The 23,038-nt window shown below is 43.8% G+C and overlaps 1 protein-coding gene across 22 annotated transcripts in view; it reads right to left on the bottom strand.

Annotated features, from left to right (window-relative positions):
* camk2b1 (calcium/calmodulin-dependent protein kinase (CaM kinase) II beta 1) overlaps nucleotides 1–23,038 on the bottom strand; it is a 75,396-nt gene that overhangs the window by 40,222 nt on the left and 12,136 nt on the right. For 17 of the 22 annotated variants that reach the window (XM_056376819.1, XM_056376801.1, XM_056376798.1 and 14 more), the window contains exons 3-9: nucleotides 19,541–19,600; nucleotides 18,953–19,007; nucleotides 17,904–17,969; nucleotides 5,962–6,034; nucleotides 2,322–2,424; nucleotides 845–928; nucleotides 574–668 (exon numbers count right to left, since the gene is read on the bottom strand). In XM_056376819.1, coding sequence (XP_056232794.1) covers nucleotides 574–668; nucleotides 845–928; nucleotides 2,322–2,424; nucleotides 5,962–6,034; nucleotides 17,904–17,969; nucleotides 18,953–19,007; nucleotides 19,541–19,600 — 536 coding nt within the window. Of the gene's footprint in view, nucleotides 1–573; nucleotides 669–844; nucleotides 929–2,321; nucleotides 2,425–5,961; nucleotides 6,035–10,939; nucleotides 11,013–17,903; nucleotides 17,970–18,952; nucleotides 19,008–19,540; nucleotides 19,601–23,038 lie in introns of all 22 variants that reach the window. The other 5 variants (XM_056376807.1, XM_056376804.1, XM_056376799.1 and 2 more) reach the window with 1 other exon arrangement.

The raw sequence follows: 23,038 nt of genomic DNA, 5'->3' as shown, positions 1-23,038 counted from the left end.
CAAAAAGGAACGAGGGCAGTGGGAGGAGAGGGGAGGGCATTATAGCAGGGGGGTTGGGGGATGAGAGGAGAGGAGAGGAGAGGAGAGGAGGGGAGGGGAGGGGAGGGGAGGGGAGAGGAGAGGAGGAGAGGAGAGGAGAGGAGAGGAGGGGAGAGGAGGGGGAGAGGAGAGGACGGGAGAGGAGGGGAGGGGAGGGGAGAGGAGAGGAGGAGAGGAGGGGAGAGGAGGGGAGAGGAGGGGAGAGGAGAGGAGAGGAGAGGAGAGGAGAGGAGAGGAGGGGAGAGGAGACGAGAGGAGAGGAGGGGAGGGGAGGGGAGAGGAGAGGAGGGGAGAGGAAAGGAGAGGAGAGGAGGGGAGAGGAGGGGAGAGGAGAGGAGAGGAGAGGAGAGGAGGGGAGAGGAGAGGAGGGGAGAGGAGAGGAGGAGAGAGGAGAGGAGAGGAGGGGAGGGGAGAGGAGAGGAGAGGAGGGGAGAGGAGAGGAGGGGAGGGGAGAGGAGAGGAGAGGAGAGGAGGGGAGGGGAGAGGAGAGGAGGGGAGAGAAGAGAAGAGGAGAGGAGAGGAGGGGAGACTCACATCGTAAGCCCCAGCCTTGATCTGCTGGTACAGCTTGTGCTGGTCCTCGTCCCAGAAAGGAGGGTAACCCACCAGCAGGATATAGAGGATCACCCCTGAGACACACACAAAAACACATATGGACACACACACACACACACACACACACACACACACACACACACACACACAAAACAAATGCATGATTTGTTAGAAAACATGTTTCAGTGTGTTTCTTTTTTGTGTGTGTGTAGTTACTTAGGAAATGTGTGTGTCTCTCTGCACAACTCACCGCAGGCCCAGATGTCCACAGGTTTGCCATATGCCTCCTTCCTCAATACCTCAGGGGACAGGTACCCCGGTGTGCCAGCAAATCCTACAGTAAAAACACACACACACACACACACACACACACACACACACACACACACACACACACACACACACACACAAACACACACAGAGTATTGATTGACATGTTATCCTGCTATCCTTGGATCAGCTTGTATAGAAAGCAAGATAATCTTCAGCAAACTAAGACCAATCCATCCACACAGTGGACTGAGATCTTAAAGACAGATTTGAGGCTTTCAGGCCAGTCGATCGTGAAGGACTCGCAAATCAACACTGATAGGGACTGACATTTGTGGTAGAGAATCCAGGTGAGACATGGAAACATGCCTCAATCTGAGACTGACGGTGTCGTCCCATTTACCTTTTTAGTTTTTTTCTTTGCTTATTAACCTTCATGTAAGAACAAAAAGCTGCAGTGCTCTTGACCTTTATGTTCAAAGACATTTTCCTGCCTGATAAAAAAAATTACATTAAAGCTCCCATATTGTATAAAGTGAGATTTCCATGTTTTTGTCTTTTTTGATTATAAAGGTTCTATATTAATACTGTGAAAGTATCAAACACACTCAGCCTGTATTCAGAAACTGTCTCAAAACGAGGCATCAGGACTTCTGTAACTTTGTGATGTCACAACAACGCAGTCACCGCTCTCAGCCATGCCCCAAGCCCCGCCCCACCTGGACCCACCATCCAACCTGGCAGGATTCGGTTTCTCTTGAGTGTGTGCTATATTTCTATTCTATCGCTCAGAAAACAGCCAATCAGAAGAGAGGCTCAGAGCCTCCTCTCTTCTGATTGGCTCAGCGACCTGTTGTTACTAGAGCTCCAGGGAGAAGCCTGAGAGAGGAGATGTACAACTACACTGAGATGGTTTTTGATTCGTAAAACCACAATTATATCTTCTCATGGATCAACACTTCAAATAAAACACAGGAAAAGTGTAAAATATTGGACATTTAAGTGGTAACATAATACTATTGACATCAGTATTCAACTAAACCTCCATTTTACCACTGTGCCACTGACTGATGTGCTGCAGTAGTGATTAAAGCTTTTCAATTTGCGGTTTCCTCAGAAAAATCCTGACTCACCATCAGGTGAAACATGAATTTCATTTAGAGAAAATCGAAAGAAAAAAGAAAAGTGTAAAACATGGGACATTAAACAGTGAATCAGTTAAGTGTTTATAATATGGTGCACACATCTTTACAACTCCTCAATGACCACAAGAGGGAGCGCACTAGGAATAATTGAAGCAATAACTTGAAGTTAGTAAGGAACTGAAACCTTTGAGTACACAACCTTCTCACTGTCAAATGAATCCTCCGAAGTTACTCCATAACTCTTCTCTGCCGTTAAATTATGAATCCCTTTAAAGCTTTAGGTAAACACACTCCTGTGTCTGCTGCACGTACCAAACCAGGCCTGCTGATCGCCCTGCACCTCGATGGCCAGGCCAAAGTCGGCCAGCTTCACTGCGGCGTTCTTACATTTGCTTGCCAGCAGCAGGTTCTCTGGCTACAGAGGGGAAAGAGGAGAGAAATAAGGTTACCAAACATTTTGAAATGAAGGATTGGCAAACAAAACATGTACACTGTCCTATTGGGGGAAGAGCTGGAAGTAGATGGCTATGCATGCACGTCTGCAGGTCTGCAACGGGGTTTACACTGTTTTCAGTACGTACACACAGACACACACTGGTAAACACAGACACAGATTTAATTCTAATAACTGGCACGAACACATAAAAGCTATACAATGAAAGTTAGTCCGCATTTCAGCAGAGTCAGTCTGCAGTGCTTTTTTGTGCTGGCCTCATGTGGTGTGCTGTGGTCTATAGGCTCCATCTCTGTGGCCCAGATAATGCAACCAGCCTCATTATTCTCTGTCAGAGGAGGGCTCTAATAATGGGCTGCTATCCCCACTGGCCCCTGCTCTCTCACTTTCTCCCTCCGCGTCTCTCTCTCTCTCTCTCTCTATCTCACTTTATCGTTGCCTCTGTTAAAAGCAACTGACGATTCTGAACGACAAGTAAAATGTCCAAAACAAACATAATAATAAAACCCTGTGACAGCGGTATTGATGATGTTGGAACATCAACCAGCTAGCAAACAAGGTTACCCACACATTACACAAGTCTTAAAGTTAGAGTTGAGTGCTTTGGAAGACGGCTAAGCTAACAAGGTAAACCATATATCAATATGTAGAAAGCCAGAAATCGGCTCGGTTTAACAATCCTAGATTTTCCAGTCTTACCTCGACACTGAACTCCAGTGCAACATTATATAGAAACAAATAAATGCATTCTGGTTTTGGGGCATTTGACAAGTGTTAATCTTTAATAGCCTTGCACTCAGACTGATGTGCATATCACTGAGGACTTTTATTAATTGCACAGAGGCCCACTGAGTGTTGTTACACGCAAGAACTTTTCTCATGTCTTTCAGGGATTAAAGTAAGTCCCTTTAATGTCACTTACACAAGTCTTCTTTCTCTTCTAATTAGCTAGCGTAGCTGTTTCCTGAAGTGCACCACTGTGCAAACTTACAGCATGTGTGGAGAGAATGAGGACATTATATTTAGGCTGCATTTCTGTCACTGCCTCCCCTGCATTGCAGCAGCGTGTCTTTGCATCCTCTGCCATCCTCCCCCTGCTCTCTCCCCTCAGCTCATTTGTTGAGAGGCAACTGAATACTGTGTATTTAAAGCGCAGATACTTAAAAGTGAGCTTTTGTAGCTTTTGAGCACATAAGTAAAAGAGACGGAATTGAGCAAGAGAGAGAGAGACTGTGAGTGAGCGAACCAGTAATCCTGAGGCTCTGTGCCTACCTCGTGTCATCACATCTTCCCAGCTCTACCACTTGGTTAGGCTTTACGCTTTTGTAAACGGGAGAGTTCGAACTTGCCAACACTGCAGCAGTAAGATAATCCGTGAAAAACGGATGTGGGTGGAAATTCTGATGAAGCATGCGCTTCCATCAAAAAGGTGCACAAACACAATGCAAAACATCCAGGCCACGAGCTCAGACATAACAGCAGCTATCGCCATCATGTCCTGACATAAGCGCTCCTTCCCTCTCCATCTCCTCAGCACTCGTGTACACTTTAGACACACACAGCTGAGCACACTGAGGGAGGGTGCACGGAGGACAGAGAGAGCTGTATTCTAGAGCAGGTCATGAGTGGGTGTTTCAAGTGGAACGACTCCCAGCTTCCTCTCCTCCTTTCTATTGCTCTGACTTTTGGAGGACCTGGAGCTGCAACGGCATTCCTGACTAATTCCTTAAGAGAAAGCGGAAGAGATCTGGACCTCCAATTTAAGCAGAACTGCTGAAGTGTGGAGAAATTTTACCCTGACATAAAGGGGCGCTTCAAGGGATATTTTATGATGCCACTCCCAACCGGACACCTGACAGAAAATACCTACAATAACACTCTATTGGAGATTTTCTACAAAATCTAACATGTTGGTAGCATAAAATACAGTTTAAATGTGGAAAACTTTAAAAGGAAATTATCTGACCAAAGGTTCAAGTAAATAAGACTAAATGTATATGTAATGTGTAAAGTATTGTGTATCTCTGTTTCATTATAGCCATTACTTGTGTCAGACTGTCTTTCAGATTGACATAATGAAAAACAATATAATTTTCATTTCTGATATGCCAAAAAAAAAAAGTAGTATCTGCTCTGTGCAATGATTTGGTCTTTTTCTCTGGCACATATAAATCTGTCGACCGTGTTGTCATCTCATTTGCCATAACCCAAATTTCTAATTTGAGGGCTCTTGTCACCCAGGCTGTCCTCAGTCATCACACTATGACCTATTGCATGAAATGCTCCACGACGCTTGGGTGTGAAACCAGATCGGCGTGTCGGCTAAATAAAGAAATGGCCACAACAGTTCTGATAAACACAACACGCCTTTGCTGGAATGCTGGGACTGACATTTGCATTGAAGAGGTGCATCATTAGAAGATGCGACATGAACGCATGCACATACAAAAAAAAACCCCACAACGTACAAGACACGATAAGATAAGACGAGACAAGACAAGACAGCTAAGAGAAGGGGAAACAGTTTGATTTCTATCTGTGTAGACGCTCAGTCGCACACTGCTCATATCTGTGGTTTGGAGGAAACGTTTCCAGAAGCACTGCCTTAAGCTAAATTTAAGAAACTTACAGATCAGTTGTTAATTTGCAGCAATCAGATTAACCAAGGCCATGTTTCAAACTCAGTAAAAATCCTTCTTATGAACCATACGACATACGTATAGACATCTACAAAAGATTTTCTATTAAGCAATCCCACAGTTCGGAGAAACCAGAACAAAATTAGTAACTGGCTCTCAGTTTCCAAGCCTAAAAAAGACTGTGCTGCCAGCCGGTCAAGCCAGTATAAACAAAGTTAATTGATGGCCGTTTACAGAACGTGAACTGCGACGTTTGGACCAGCGACGGTCATTAACTGATCTATAGTGGCAATCAAAAACACACAGGGTGTCTGATAATCAATAGTCTCATTTACTAGTCTGTCTCTGACAAGTAAACGAAGCACAGGTCAGATTAACTTTCCTCCCGGGGGCCTTCTTACACGGATCCATCGACACAACTGGATCCCGTTCCAAAAAGAGTTCTGAAGCGGAGGTATTGGTCACCCAGCGTGAGCTTGAAATCTCCCCGGACTGGTGGGAGAGTGGTGTTTACACAACAGGAACAGAGCTGGAGGCTGTGTGTGTATGTGTGTGTGGCAGAGCCAGAGGACGGTCGGAGGTGGTGTTTGACAGTGTCATTGTGATCGCCACAAAGCTGTAAGGAGCGTTATAGCTGTGGGTGGGAAGAGGAGCTGTGGCCTGACTCTAAACGGCTTTCTGATCGTACAAACCAGCTATTGTGTGGAAATGACATTACACAGCATCACAGACAGTTTCTCATGAACTTATTATACATACACAGACTACACAAATAACACACACACACACACACACACACACACACACAGATGTATAAGCACACTTTCATGGGACAGCAGGGTGATCACCCGTCACTCACCTTCAGGTCCCGGTGCACCACGCCCATTTGATGGCAGTGAAGCACCGCCTCCAGGATCTGCTGGATGCAATGACTGCATGCAAACACCAAGGGGGGAGGAGGGGGCGCATGTTAGTCTGAGCAGCGCTACAATCCCGTGCACAGGCCAGGGGTTTGGGGAGGAGAGGGGAGGGAGGGAAGGTGTGGTGGGGGGGTATGAGGGGTAGAACAGAGGGTTCAAAGAGCTCTTCTGTTGCCAAGCGTTCACCTCTTACTGGCGTCAGCTGAGCACACACCCACTGCTGTGACAATCAAAGATTCCAACTAGTTAGCAACTACTTAGCTACACAGGCTAGGTTAGCTGACCACTGCAGCCAAAAGCCAAGACCAACGTCTTCTATGATGCGCATCACAGTGCAATGATGGACTGTGTGCTTCTTGGTTTTTCTGTGTTGAGCTTCTCATATAAAAGTTGATCTGAGTGTAAAAACGTGTTCTGTGCGTGCAGCTGAACACCCTGCGATGCACCGGGTGTCATCAACCACTGTACTGCTGTAGCCGGGGGTGTGGGTGCTCTGCAACAGAAGATTCCTCTGAGTGAATTTATTCTGCAACTAACCAATGGATATATTCTACATTCTTCATCCTATGAACTCTATTCTTCGTAGATGAGTGTATCCGCAGACACACTCATCTAAGAAACACATTTTACTCTTCAGTTGCAGGTGGATTCTGGATACACCAGTTTCCTCCATGTGTTAGCCAGCAGGCCTTTGGTGATGGGAGAGTGTATGAGAATGTGGCTGGCCATGGGAAGGGGGGCACAGAAGGCGTTGATGAAGGAGGTAAGGGAAGGAGTGAGTCATTGTGCAATTAATAACATTTAAAAGATGTGTCTGGGATCAACTCCATGTCTACTGCCAGCCGAGCTGGCCTCTGCTGACAAGAGCTGTCACTCTGATGTCACTTAGCTTCCCGACACTAAAAATAAAAAACCAAAAGTCAAAAACTGTGTGAAGAATGCCGAGGGGCGACTGAGGTGTGAGTCTCTGTAGAGTAAGTAGGATATATATCTGAGCAGGGAACAAGATATATACAGTGCACAAACACACACACATATATATATGTATATATATATATATATATATATATATACATATATATAAATATATATATATATGACGAGACAGACAACAGATAAATGTGTGTGTAGGGCCATGTGCATTGTCTTGGTACAGCTATGAGCTTCATACACACACACACACACACACACACACACACACACACACACACACACACACACACACACACACACACACACACACACCTGTGCAGTTGGGGATTTTGCGTTGTGTGATGATAAAAGCCTGACCGTGCATGTCTGCTTCCTGTGCAGTGACTAGGTCAAAATTCATCAAGTTCAGACTGAGGTTTGTTTGTTTGTTTGTTTGTTTGTGTGTGTTATAAAAAAAAATTGTGCTGCTGAAAGAAATCGAATAAAAGTTTGTTATTTCAACTGTGAACAACAACAAGCTGAAATAAAACTTTTTGTGAAATAACGAATCACTGATTGAGGTAGAGAAGTAAAAAAAGAAAAATCCAACTTCAGGATTAGACGTAATATTGCAACTTGAAGGTAAAATACAATATTGATTTTTCTTTGGAAAACTCACTGTGAATAAAACAGGCGAAAGAAATTAATTGCTACTTATTATTTATTAAGACTTATTATTACTTGTCCCATTAAAGTGATGCAAAGTAATTAAATAACAAGTTATCACAAAAACACCTTTACTGTTATCAGTGTTTCATAAAAACCAAGGTCCTAACGTCATAAAAGTAGAGGAAACTATTATTAATAGATTCATGTCATCGTTGTGTTTTTCTTTCTCATTTCATTTATTTCCTGGTTCAAACACTTGGTTCTGAACAGCTGTGAATTGTTTTGTCACAGACAGAAAAAAAAGGTCTGAATATGAAAAACGTCTGTGCCGCTGCTCACTGACAGGTCATTAGTCAGATCGACCAGTTAGAGACGAGAGAGCAGACGCCTGTCGACCTGTGTGTTGCTGAAAAGGAGGAGTGTGAGGACCGATGAAGGAGTGTCCCTCTGCGTGTGTGTGTGTGAGCCTGTCAAAAAATGCAAATACGCACACACACACAGTGTATAAAGGGTGTATGTGATGCTACGACTGTGACAGTATTGATTTTTCACAGCACTGTGATAGATTAGATAGATTCTTTTTTTTTTTTCCAAAGTAAAAAAAAACAAAAAACGGTCACACTTGCGAATGCGTTTGCTTTGGGGAGAAAAACACCAGAAGTTTTAAAATAACTAAGAGAGAGCGTTTATTGTGAAGTAGTGGTGGGATGTGTTATGCTCCCATTAAAAAATTATAAGCGCAGCTCCAAGCGAAGCCTCGACCACGAACACACAGTTGATGTTTGTGGGATTTTTCTGTTTTCACCTTTACACAATAGTTCACAGATTGCCATGGCAACCACATCCACGTGGATTATTGATTGCACGCCTTGACGCTTGCATTATTTACGTGGCCATCTCGATTTCACTTGCATCTAGCAGAAGAAAACCTCCTCCATCCTGGAAGTCTGAATAAACTGTGTAGATTTTTAACTTGTCATCTGATGCTTTATGTAATTCCACAGTACAACACAAAAATATTTTAGTTATAGATTTGGAAAAATGCCTCTATTATAAAAGTGCCAGTATTATAAAAGTTCCCTGTACCTTCAAATGACGAAGATGAACTTAAATTTTAAGGCAACGTGTCTTCTCGACTGGTAAGTAAACAACTGCTAACGTTAGCTATGTAGCAGCAGCAAAACTTACAAATAGCTCCTTTAATATCTTTGTAAATTAAATTCAAGAGTTTTTAAAGGAACTGAAGATGTGAAACAAAGAATCATCAGTGAACTAGTATCAGATACTGAACCGTTAATAGAGGGCAGTTTTAATCTAACAAACATACAGGACCTCGAGGGCCGACTAACAGTAATAGGCTGCAATAACGCAGGAGCGTGGCCTGTCTGCGAAATATTATAACATGAGAGAAACAAGAGAGAGGGAGAGACAGAAACAGAAACAGAAAAAGAGAGAGAGAGAGAGAGAGAGAGTGGGCGAGAGAGAGAAAGATGGACTGGCATGGCTGTAAAGTTCAGGGCTATAAATTAGAATCCTGTGTCTTGTTTCTAAAGGTCTCCCAATGAATAAATACCTGGCAGGTCACATCTACAGCCCGAATACTAAGAGCTGTGTGTGTTGAGTGATCACTAGAAGCCAACATGAGCACGTGGTTGCAGGTGTCTGTAAATGTGCGGTCGAAGCTAAAACGACTTCCATCTATGAAGTGTGTGTGTGTGTGTGTGTGTGTGTGTGGTGTGTGTGTGTGTGTGTGTGTGTGTGTGTGTGTGCGTGTTCTCTTGCACCCTCATTCATACATAAATGTGTTCCTGTGTGTCGGTATGCATGCAGTTCAGTGTGTGTGTGTGTGTGTGTGTGTGTGTGTGTGTGTCCATCCTCCCCCACTTCGTCAGCTGTTGAGCTCTGTAACCCGCAGGGTGAGAATCCTGTGCCTCTGTGTGTGTGTGTGTGTGTGTGTGTGTGTGTATGTGTGTGTGTGTGTGTGTGTGTGTGTGCGTGCGTGTGTGTGTGTTTGTCTGTTGCTCAATAGAAGGAGCTCATCCCAAACGTTCCTGTGTTCGTTAGCAGCGCGGGCTGGTCCTGCTGTGGATATCACACCCAATGTCTGCTGTATTTTAAGATCCATCCTCATCACCCTTTGTGTATATAACATCATATGAGTAAAACAAAGTCAGTGTCATCACTTTGATCCAGAATAGAAATCTCTGAACTTTAGATGCCTTGCAGCCATGTATACCAACTGTAAGACAACATATGTGTTTCTGTGTTTTTGTATGTGATCTGATATGAGCTACGTTTGTTTACAGTTCTCCAGTGTTCTCCTTTCACAGTCTGTCATGAAGACTTTGAAGGAATTTAATAAAAAAGGTTTTCTGTCATAATTAGCGTGTGATTTATTGAGTTATAGTAAAAATTATGTCTTGTGAGGTCACAGTGACCCGACCTTTGATCGAGATCCCGTCTTGAGGGTTTATTATGACAACGCTGGTTTGGGTTTTGACTGACTGACGATTCTGAGGTATAATTCAGGACTAAAGATAATTATCAAACCACCAGCTAAGAAGACATGCAGAAGAATATCTTCAGACATAACAAATCTGTTTTGCTTTAAACGCATCAGGGTTAATTTGTTGTGGTTTTTCTTTTCAGCTCGAGATCTCCTTCTATAAAGACGCACTCGCTGTTGAATGAGGCTGTCTTGAAAATACAGGGATCGATACAATAAAATAAACAATTCAAAGCCAGAGAGAGCGGAGGAGGGAGGAGGGAAAAAAATCAATGAACTACACAGTAAATATAACTGTGGATTTTTTTTAATTAGTCTAGTGGGAGAAATTGATGGGTTGTATGGGCATGTGCAAACACTGGATATTTATTACACCTGCAGAAGGTTGTGTGCTCTCACTGGCGGTGACCGTGTGTGTGTGTGTGTGTGTGTGTGTGTGTGTGTGTGTGTACACAAGACTCATTCATTGATTGATCGGGTTGTCAGTCAGTGCAACAGGAGCTTTCGTCGTGTAGTGTTTGTAAGATGACTGAAAAGAGGAGGAGTGGGAGGGCAGGTGGAGTAGGGAGGGTGAGGGTGGGTGAGGCAGGGCAGGCGTCCTCAATTAAAATCAGAATCCAATACAATAAAAAAGCAAATAGGAAACATGAGAGCATACCGAGAGACAAGTCGGACAGGCGGACATCAGACAGGAACGACACGAACAGACGAGACGGAGGAGGAAGGAAGGAAGGGTCGGAAGAAGGAAAGGAAGCAGGCAAAGGTTGTGGGGAAAGGGGAGGTGAGGGGGGAAGGGTGGGGGATGCAGATGCTCCTCTACATTTACTAACCTTCAGGTCTCTGTGCACTATGTCATGTTGGTGAATGTGATGGACACTTTCTAGAATCTGATGGATACAGTGACTGTGAAGACAAAACAGAGAGAGGAGGGACGGTGGAGGGTGGAGGGTGGAGGGAGGGGAGGAGGATGGACCGTGGGGATGTACAGAGGGAGGGATGAAGGTGGAGAAATGGATGGGAGGAGGGTGAAGGAAGAAGAAAGAGGTGAACAGAGTGACGAGCAGGGCAAATGTGAAATGAATAAGACAAAATTAAACATGAGGAAATTACAGGTTAGGTTAGAGGAGGTGACAGCGGTGTCAGAGGAGCGAAGGAGGAGGAGGGAACAGAAACCAGACGGAAGAGAGGAGAGAGGAGGAGGCGGAGGAGGAGGAGGAGATTGATGCAGATAGAGATGTTGGAAGGGGGAGGGACGGGAGGGTGAATGCGGGTGGAGGAGACAAAAACGTTTCGTTTTGCTTTTTCAAACATGATGAGAGACAAGAGCAGCAACAGCAGAAGAGTCTGCCTGACAAAAATCACAACAACACTGACAGAGGAGAGGAGAGGAGAGGAGAGGAGAGGAGAGGAGAGGAGGAAACCAAAAGAAAAAAAAAAGAAAGATTGTGAAAGAGAAGATAGGACGGCTCAGAAGTGCAAAGAGAGATAAGAATACATGAAAGAAGTGGAACACTTATGTACAGGAGGAGACTGAATCATAGAAGACTGGTGGGCTGATGCCAGGCTATTTTTCCATCACTAAAAGGAAAACACATCAGTGTGCGAGCGCTATAAAGAGATACACGCACCTACCTGACTATTGTGTATGTGTGTGTGTGTGTGTGTGTGTTTTGTGTGTGTGTGTGTGTGTGTGTGTGTGTGTGTGTGTGTGCATTTTAATGTGTGTATATGCAGGCTTGGTGCAATGAGAGAGTGTAATGTGCAGAATATGTGACTAATAGCAGGCGCAAGGAGACAAGCAGCCTGCAGGATCCACACCCACACAGTGTCTAGTGAGTGGGAGGACTGAGAGAGAGAATGAGAGAGATACACGTACATGCACGCTCATAAACACACACACATTACATGCACACACACAGCTTATAATATGAGACTCCTTCAGCATCAAAAGTACATTTGTTTTATATCATTTCTGAGGACTTTCTTTCATTTCCTGACCTTGAACCTTAAAGAGCAGCTGAATGCAGATGAAGATTTTGTTTGTGCTGACCTCCACTGGTTTAACCTGAGATGTAGAGTACTTCAGCCTGTGATATTATGCTACGTGCACTTACAATTCCTGACCATACCCTGCATCACTGATGGGTGCACCATACTTTAAACTTTTAACCTGTGGGGGCTTTTTAAGCTGGAATCAGTTACTCTTTCACCTTAGACTGGACGTCTTATCCTGAGCCAACTTTAACAGAACATTAAACCCAGTTTATCAACTTATAACAACTGTCAAACTATAGTTATTTACTCTTTTTGCAACACTAATGGCTAGGTTGTGATGTCAGGACCTATAGCTTCATTCTGTCGTCTAAGACCAGCCCTAACTGGGCAAACAATGATGCAAAGTGAGCAAGAGATCCTTTGTGCACTGATGGAGTAAAGAAAGCAGAGCCAGCTCCATATAACTGACCAGTTCACCAGATGCATCTGCTCCTTCAGGGCAACAAATGACAGCAGATTCAGAGAAAGCCCACAAACGAAGCAGTCCCTCATCTGCACCAATCCACAACAAACGTTATCCTCTTGTCTCATACATCCTTTCACAATGTCTCTCCCAAATCTACTCACTCATTCCTTCAAAAACTATCTAACAGTGTATATCTACCCCTCACATCTAACTGTACTCAAGCGTCTTTAAAGCTGCATGTATGGATGGATAGATGAGTAAATAAGGAAAAGAAAAGCAACTATTTGTAGTAACTCACCAAATATTAAAGGACTAAATGTAGGAAAGCACAGATGGGTGTGAAGGCGAGGCAAAACCTTTGCCTGGGTCACATAGTTATTACTAGATATCATAGGTGATATCATTGTCCACTCCCCATCTTGTGTTTTATTCTTCCAGGAAGGTCACGTCCTACGACTTAGTCAGAAAAGCGGCTGAGATCCGCAGAGAGTAACACCTCTTGCTTCATTTCTTCACCGTGACCGACCCCACGCTCCATTATACACACCGCCTGGTCCGGTTCCTGTCGCTGACTCCTGCTCTTAAGTTTACAGATATGCATACATGCACACACGCCCTGACCTGGCAGTGACCCCTGGTTTATAAGATGTAGAAATAGGAGAGCACATCCATCCCACTCCCGTGTGCATGAACTCTCTCTCGCTGCCCTAAACCCATTATGTCATTCTTAAAGGACTCGTCTGTTCATGAACTCCTGGTGTGGACAAAGAGGGGGAAAAAAAAGTGCAGCCCTCATCACGCTGGCCAAGAAATGTGAGTTGCTCAGCACTTTGAGCCACAATGTCTCACTGTTCTCTGCAGGAGAGTAAAGTGATACTGGGAGGAAAATCAAACACAGAGCCAGTCTGCATGTCAAGAGAGGGCACCTTCTCTCCCTCTCATATGTCTGCATACGCTTTCAATACGTACAAGTACAAACAACAATAATACTTCAGCATGGAAACTCGAAAACTATACTCCTTTTACACAAAATTTTAGGGTCTTATAAATGCTGGTAAACCCACTAAAAAAAAAGGTGATGGACTCCTTTTACACTGCCAGCCACTGCCTCTCTGTTCAGAGAGGACACACACAACTGCAGGGAGTGATGTCATCACGTGCACTTATAGAGCACACACACAGTAAAGAACGAGGGAACTGCTAGCCGACGTGCAAACAGGTAAAATGGATCTGTTGTGTCTCATCCCCGGGTTGGTGCTGCTGTCAGTGTCGGAGCCTCTGTCTGTGTGAGACACTTCGATCTGTGATTTGTGTGTTTTTAAAAGTTATTTCGAGGCTGCAGCTCACTCTTTCATCCTTGGGCTCAGTGTAGCCGTGGCGACGTCTGGTTTAACAGCAAGCGTGCTGGACAGGTGACAAGTCTGTCTGCAGTGTTTGTGCTCTGAAAGACGTCACGGCATGAAGAAGGGGTTAAAAATCAGCAGGTTCGCCTGGATGTCAGACAGACACAGACTGAACGAGTCGAGTCTCACCGCCCTGATCAGCCCCTACGTATCGTAGATAAAGACTCGGACGGATCTGTCAGGGATCGGCTGACTGGTGCTAAAAGCTGCTGTGTTTCTGGGACTGTTTGTGAATCTGCTCCTGAGTGGATTCAGCTTCAGCTGTAATTCACTCCCAGGTTCTGCTCCTAACAGCCGCTGAAGAGAAACTCTGATAGAGTCTGACAGGGGGTGACAAGGTATGATGCAGCACCGTTTGGGGTCTGTGTGAGTGCATAAGAGAGAGAGTGTGTGTGTATGTGTGTGAGACTAATTATTGTAGCTAATTAAAGTCCCACTTCTTGCTGGTCTCCAAGGGAGTGAGGGTGGAGGGGGGGAAGGTCTGGCCTGGATGACTGACATTCAGAAGGGAGGGGAAAGGAAAGTGTGTTTCTGTGTGTGTGTGTGTGTGTGTGTGTGTGTGTGTGTCTGAGCCAGGAGTGAGAACAAGATGGGTGGGAAAAGCAGCAATCACTAGGGGGTTTAGATTAAGCAGTTATTAGTACTGCAACATCCAGAAGGTACATGGCAGCCGACACACACACACACACACACACACACACACACACACACACACACACACACACACACACACACACACACACACACACACACACCACACCACACCACACCACACCATACAAATTGTCTTCACTCCCAAGGTCAGACAGGTGTACAAGTTCTTGAGTACAGTTCTCAAAAAAATAAAAATAAAATAAATAAATAACACTCTGCATTTAGCAAACATAAAACAAAACCAGTAACAGGCTGGATACACTGAGCAGTTGATGAAACATTCACATCTTTTGCGTCACTTTAGTTTTTTGTTACTGGACCAAAGCCAAAACAGAAGCTTCTCTGCATCGGACATGAAGAGAAAGTTGCTGGCAGACAAACCTCCTTCCGACAACACAACTGTCCTGCTTAGTGCCCTGCAGATGAACGGGCAAAATGAACAGCTCAATCATTCGCAAAATTGATGCAAGCGACAGCAGAATAAGCCAGCCGATTGTTTTTTAAAAACATCACTAATGATTTAAGTGACTAACAAAGAGACAGCTGAAAGTTTATCCTCCAAGGTGCAGGGAAGCAAAAAGTCTCTGAAGATTAATGGCAGAGCTTTAATATTAAACACCATCGTGTTTCAAATAATAATAAATAAGACCGGTGAAAACCTCAACATATGTCAACACATTATATTGAACTAGAGACAGTTATCACTTTTTAAATGAAGTTTTATGACAAGTAAACAGCACAACAGAGCTGCAACTGATATAACTGAGACACACACACACACACACTCACTCCCTCTCTCTCTCTCTCTCGCTTTCTTTGAAGGAGCAGCACACCTATTCATTTGGTTTACATGTGTGTGTGTGTGTAAATGCGTTTCCTTCTGCTATGCTGTAGGATGCAGCGCTGCCAGTTTATTTCTTAAACAGCTTGAGTCATCCATCAGAAAGGAAATTCTGTGACTGGAAGTCAGATTTCTATATTATGCATCTCTCTCTGGCTGCCTCAGATATGCTGTCGGCATGGAAAGGGGATTTTTTTCTATATGTAACCACATATTTTGACATTTAATGCAGATTACAAATATGAAACTATCACTCAAAATGAGCTGCATCAAACTGAAGCTTTGTATGGGAGGAGATTTCCCACACGAGGAAGTCTACAATCAAATCTGCATTGATTTACATTGTTTATGATAAAGTGCAGAAATAATTTGAGTATATCTGGCATTTGTCTTTTACACAAATTCTTTCAGTGCTTGAAGCATCAACAAAAACCCTAGTGAGGGAACAGAGAGCAGCAACAAACTTTAAATAACAGTGAGGCATTGAGGCATGACGGTACCTGCGACTGTGTTAGAAAGGTCATGAGAGTGGACTGTTACATTTCAAATTTAATTTGTTTTTGTTTATACCATCAAACACACATTATTTTTTTCATATTTTCTAGAAGGATTTGCAGGTTTATATTAGAGAAAACAGATTACACAACACTGTGAGATATGACCTTTTCACTGTGAGTGACAGGCGGGACTCGCAGCCACCCGTTGCTGCTGCTGCTGCGAGGCGAAGCAGCAGTGGCTGGCCTCCAGTCAAACTAACATTTCCCTGAATATTTTGTTGAAACTGGATCAATACTAATCTACATCCAGTCCATCCTATGAGCTAATCAGGCACCCAACATACCAGGTAAACACTGACAAAAATAAGCCATATCGGGTTTGTTCTAACTGGTGATTGAGCTTATTGCACTGACTGAAGGAAACAGTGGCTCGGTGGTTAGTTGACGTTTTTCCATAAAATTGGATTTTCTCATGACCACATTGAGACATCTGGACAAACAATAACTTCATTCTTTCTTCAGATATTTAAGACTTTTTAGATTAAAATGTAATGCAAACTGGTTGCTCAGATTACTCGAGTTCACACAAGTCAAACAGCTTCAGAATAGAAGCCAGGGCTGAAGACAGCTGTTTACCGCCAAATTTCTACAACACGAGACGATTCAGTTAAACTTTTAATGTTGCTGCTGAATGGACGAACACCCACATCACAACTGCCATTTTTTTCCAAGTATCTCTCTCACTCTTCTCTCAGCCTGCTGTCTGTCCACCATCCCCCCCAACTCCATTTCCTCTTCCGCCAAAGTGAACCGTGTGTGTCGATGAGTCAGCACGAGTGGTGGGAGTGAGATATAAATCTACGTGTGTGGTGGTGGTGGTGGTGGTGGTGGTGGTGGTGGCGGTGGCGGTGGGGAGGGGTGGGGGAGGGTGAAAGAGAAAGTAGAGGAGAGGGCTGAATGAAAATCAAGAGAAGAAAAGAAGGAGAAGAAGGAGGGGGGGCTGTTCACATACATACAAACACTACAGGTGTGCAGGGCCATTGGTTTTGTTTTGCTTACACACCTGTTTTTAACAATCACTGTTTGAGTGAAATTATTTCATTTAAAAGACACTGACAGAAGGTTTGACCGGTAAGAGTTTGTTGATACCGTTACAAATTCTGTATCGATAATGCAATATTGTTTTAGTGACTATGTTTCCACAACTTAATACCCTTTTTTTTCCCCAGATACAAAGTTTATAGTAGCTTGTTTAGCACTTGCAGGAATCACTTGTCCATCTATTAAAATGCACCGCACTTTGAATTCGAACTAGGCACCTACTCGAAGACTCTTAACAACCATTCGATGTCAGTTTTACTTAGACTGGGATTTTTATTGTCACCACACTCTGCAGATTTGAAAAGCTGATTTTCAAAAAGTCTGATTGGTCTTTTAAACCCATATAGGTCAAACCTTAAGCTGTAACTCCTGCGTCAGTGTGAGAGGCGAAGTATTGTGGCACTGATGTGAAGGAGGAAGGGAAACAGTGAAGAAGAGGAGTTGTGACTGAGGTAGTGTGTCGATGAAAAGTGGAGGTACAGTTGGTGAAGTTAGGAGAACGGCTATCAGGAAAGATGAGAAAAAGCAACAGAAGACAGAAGAGGAAAAACAAACATGAAAAGAACAGAGGAAGAAAAAATAAGCAAAGAAGAAGAAAATATGCAGTGGAAGGACGAGAGGTGCAGGAACAGGGGAAAAGAAAAGACCATGTACGGCAGAGTGTAGAAGTAAAAAGAGGAGAGTGAGGAGAGGAGAAGAAGAAGAAGAAGGAGAAAAGGAAGAACATGCACAGCTACATAAAGAACAACCGACAGGAGAACACAACAGAAGACACAGACCATTTAAGGACAAGGAGAAGCCCCGTCGCACATACAGGAGTGAAGCCTGCGCTCCTACCTGGCGTCGGCCTCGCTGTAATACTCTCTGGCTACGATGTCCTCAAACAGTTCACCTCCGGTCACCCTGCGCACGCACGCACGCACACACACACACACACACACACACACACACACACACACACACACACACACACACACACACACATTTATTAAAACTGGGGTTTTTGGATTTGAAGGAGGAGGTGGGGGTGGGTGGGGTATAAAGGCTGCAAGGCAAGGATTCCTTCTTCGTTACTTGTTTCCTGTGGCACCCCCCCCCACCCTTCTTATCCCCCCCCCCACCCACCCTTCTTATCCCCCCCACCCCCCACCCTTCTTATCCTCACCCCTTTCTTCCCGCTTCCCATCAAATCGTTACCATGGAAACTAGAGGGAATTGCAGAGAGATAGATGTTTGAGGGCGTGGGTGGTGGTGGTTGTGAGGGGAGGGGGCAAATATATGAGAGAGTTATGTAACTGTATATGTAGGGAAGGGTGGGGAATTGAGGTGTAGGTGGGAGAGGAGAGGAGAGGAGAGGAGAGGAGAGGAGAGGAGAGGAGGAGGAGAGGAGGAGGAGAGGAGGAGGAGGAGAGGAGAGGAGAGGAGAGAGGAGGGGAGGAGGAGAGGAGGAGAGGAGAGGAGAGGAGAGGAGAGGAGAGGAGAGGAGAGGAGAGGAGAGGAGGAGGAGAGGAGAGGAGAGGAGAGGAGAGGAGAGGAGAGAGAGGAGAGGAGAGGAGGGGAGAGGAGAGGAGAGGAGAGAGAGGAGGGAGAGGAGAGGAGGGGAGAGGAGGAGAGGAGAGGAGAGGAAGGAGAGGAGAGGAGAGGAGAGGAGAGGAAGGAGAGAGGAGAGGAGGAGAGGAGGAGGAGAGGAGAGGAGGAGGAGAGGAGAGAGAGGAGAGGAGAGGAGAAGAGAGGAGAGGAGAGGAGAGGAGAGGAGAGGAGAGGAGAGGAGAGGAGAGGAGAGGAGAGGAGAAGAGAGGAGAGGAGAGGAGAGGAGAGGAGGGGAGAGGAGAGGAAGGGAGAGGAGAGGAGAGGAGAGGAGAGGAGGGGAGAGGAGGATGACTTACAAGTCAAACAGGAGGTAGTGGAAGCCCTCCTCCGATATACTGTCATGAAGACGAACTGGAAGAGACAGATAAACAGATTGAGAGATAAATGTGTATTTATCATTATTTTAAATGCGTGTTATTAACAGTCCCGTGTCTCTGTATCGCTGGAAACTATCAACTATTTGATGGTGGGTTTAAAATGCATCCATCCTTGGTTCCACCATTTCTGAATAACACAGAATAACACAGCTGCATTTTAACTAGGAGGATAAAGAAAGGGGGGAGTGAGAGTGTGCGTGGGGTAGAAACCACAGGAAGTCATAATAACTGAGTGTTTACTGAGTGTGTATTTACAGTATGGTAGGGGGTTCTGGCAACAAATGGGTCGACTTCACCGACCGAAATAGATGGATATTAAGTTAAATTTGTATATTACGCGACGTCTATTGCTGCTACTACATTTCTATGATAATATGATAAAAATTTCATACACTAACAAACTGATCTCACTTCATAAAAAGCTGTGGAAATGCAAAATCAAAACAAGCTGTGTGTGAAACTGAGGCTGGAGGTAAGAGGAGCAAAAATAGAAAGACACATCCTCACCGATGTTGGGGTGTTTCAACAGGCGACAGATCCGAGCCTCTCGCTCCAGCTTCTGGTGATCTGAAGCAACGGAGAGAGAGAGAGAGAGAGAGAGAGAGAGAGAGAGAAAATGAGGAGTTATTCTTAAAATCCAACTGCAGATACACCTTTTCATTATAACCTAATAATGTGGCAAACCACTTTGGACCATTGAGCTAAACGTGAAAATGTCAAAATACTGTGGCAAGACGTGTCATTTTATAAAGTTTGATGAAAATCCGCTCAGATGACACACACACACACACACACACACACACACACACACAGTGACAAACAAAGTACAGTATGTAGATCCACCCAGTGGGCGTAAAAAAAAGCATTGCAGGTATAACAGGATCATTGGTGTCGTCGAGCATCTTCCCTGATGGATGAATAGATTATCAGATTAAAAAGGTAAAACAGTTCATTTCAGAAATCAACACAATGCAAGGAACAGTGTAAACGTTTGCCAGTTTTATAGCTGCTTCTTACAGTAGAGACGTCATATTAGTAGTAATCAGTAGTCATTGTTGTTCGATATACAGCAAAAGAAATAATGACATTTCCCCAAACACAGACCCAGTTTTATTCAGGAAAATACACTTCAGGCCACGTTTACAAACTCATGAGTGAGTAGTGAGTAAATCACGAGCCTTTAGGCAGCCTGTAGTAGAGGAACTGATTAATATGGTAACGTATCTGGTCTGATAGATGCACGTGAGACGAACGACTGAAACACTTTCGGTATAGACACTCAACAAATCAGATTGTGTCTATCCTTGAGGTCTGACAAAATGTCCTGCCTCATAAAACTTTTTTTTTTTTTTTTACTTTCCGAAAAACTTTGTTTATGTTTGTAAATATTGTTTACATCCATGTTTACAACCCAGCATCATCTTCTTCCTGAGTACAAAAAACATAAGATATATATATTTTGTTTCCAAAAAGAAAAAAAAAATAAAATAAATAAATAAATTTTCAACCTATGCTAAAAAAAAATTTTCTGTAACTAATTCAAAATGTCATTTCATTTCCTGCCTGGAAACTAGTAACTGTTGCCGTCTTCATTAACCACGAAGCACACGTCCTGTAAAGATCCCATCTAAAATAAAATACAGCTGATAACGTTCAAACCTGCCAAACAACAAAACAAAACAAAACATCCTGTTGCTGATATCACTCATCTCCAATATCCTTTTTAAACAGGAAATATCAGATTATGAAGCAACATATTTACATTTAATTCGAGTCAGAATACAAACCTATTAACGTCTTTTTGAGAAAGATATTTATATATATATATATATATATATATATATATATATATATATATATATATGCGCTTATATAACAGCTTAAAGATGCTAGCCAACCTGGATTCAATGGTTATCAAATAAGCAACAATCTCAGCCCACACTCACTCACACACACACACACACACGCACGCATACACGCACGCACACACGCTGGGGGGTGGACCACCATGTATGTGCGTGCCTGCAAGCACAGAAACATGTGTGAAATGCATGTGTTCACCCACACCCAAAACGAACAAACGCGCACATACTGTACACACGTGCGTACAGTACACGCAGGCGCGCACACATACACTGGCACAACACATGTGCGCACGCTCACACTGGCATTGAGGAGTGACAGTGAAGTGTAAGCCCAGTGATTACAGTCTCAGAAGATGAGAGGAGGGAGGCGGAGAAAGGATTGGAGGAGTGTTGAAGAGGGGACAGAAGAGGAGGAAGGAAGGAGGAAAAATGCAAGAGCGATGAATACACACAAAGCCCGGGTTGCTGTCTTTCTGTTACTGTTGTTTGTTTGTTTTTTTTTCCCCTCACTCTTATTCACTTGTTCTTCAATTATTCATTTTGGTTTCGCAGGAGTTTATGGTTTCATTTGTTTGTGTGTTCGTGTGTCACAAAACGACATTTCAGATGCTCCTGGGATAAAATAGACGCATCTCTTTGCCGTTTATCAGCATGTTCAGAAAATGAATTAAATAACATCTGTGTTCATCATTGGGGAAGAGGTATCTCACCGCACCTAAACTCGGCCCGACCGGCTGGCTGACCTACCCCGCGTTTTGAAAATTTCCAACTGTCCACTTGTGCTGAACACTCCCAGATATGTTACACATCAGACTACAATGTCAAATGGTGGAAAACATGTCATAAGCACAAGCATCACATTTCATTCTGTCAGTGGCATCTGCTGACATTACTCTGCAAGTACAGAATTGGCTCGGAGTAAGAGCAATGGTTCCTCTCAGCTCAGTCTACCAGATGGCCAGACAGAGCCTTTGTTTTATCCGCACGTCTTACTAGGACTGTGTGACTAAAGGCTCAAGTGGAAATATTGTCATATTTCTAGATGTAATGGTTTTATATTAATTGTTTTTATTGAATAAGAATAAGAATTGACTGTCTTCATCCTTTAATTTCTTCTTACTTCAATGGAAACTACAAATAACATATATATACTGTGTATATATATATATATATTTTTTTTTTTTTTTCTTCCTAGCTTCGTCTCAGCTCAAGGCATTGGATTGGAAACCTGGTATGGGTCACATAGTACTTGTCTTGGGATTTACAGTACAGCTGGATATGCCTGAAGATGAGATATACGGCCTCCTCTGTAACAAGAAACGTCGATATTCAGGTCCTTTATCCCAGCTTTACCAGGCTGGCTGGATCAATGGCAGATAAACCTTCAACCAGACACCGTGTGAGAGAGACGACCTGCCGATGACAGAACATTCATACAGGGGTGAGGGGCAGAGTTGGGGATTAGGCAGTGGACGGCTGTGGATGAATCCTCAAGCATGGTCTTGGGTATCGTAGTCTTATTTTGAGGTTCCCAAAGCTGTAGTTCCGAATACAGACAGTCAGCTAAGCAGCCGGTCAATGTTTGCTCTGGGGTTTGGAGATGCTGAGAGTTAAAGTGGGTTAGTGGATGGATGGATGGACGGACGGATGGATGGATGGATGGATGGATGGATGGATGGATGGATGGATGGACGGACGGATGGATGGATGGATGGATGAACTAACAGAGTCAGTAGATGCGTCCTTGTGTTAGCTATTTATTAAGGTCGAACCCTGTCTCCTAGAAATTATGTTTATATACAACTGACTGGCAAAAGCAAATGTGTTTTGTAGGATATGTAACAATTACAGGATCACGTAATGAGCATATGTTGTTAATGATCGATTGATACTGAATTTGAATCGATACTGAATACATTAGTAAAACGTCCACTGGTGGTGACTACAGCATGATTTAACTCTCTGTGGTTATGTTAAGAAACTCACAGCACTCGGTTAAAACAGGGTAAAGATCGTAGTCTGGTTTAATACAGAAAAAGCTCACGGTGACACAACATGTTTGTTTATATTTAACATTTAACATTATCCCTAACTGTAACCAAAACTCCGTTGTTGCCTAAACCGAACCACAGACGGGATT

Source organism: Seriola aureovittata, chromosome 5 (genome assembly GCF_021018895.1).
Source record: "Seriola aureovittata isolate HTS-2021-v1 ecotype China chromosome 5, ASM2101889v1, whole genome shotgun sequence".
In the NCBI taxonomy this organism is placed as follows: domain Eukaryota; kingdom Metazoa; phylum Chordata; class Actinopteri; order Carangiformes; family Carangidae; genus Seriola; species Seriola aureovittata.
This window is presented reverse-complemented; position numbering and strand designations above follow the sequence as displayed.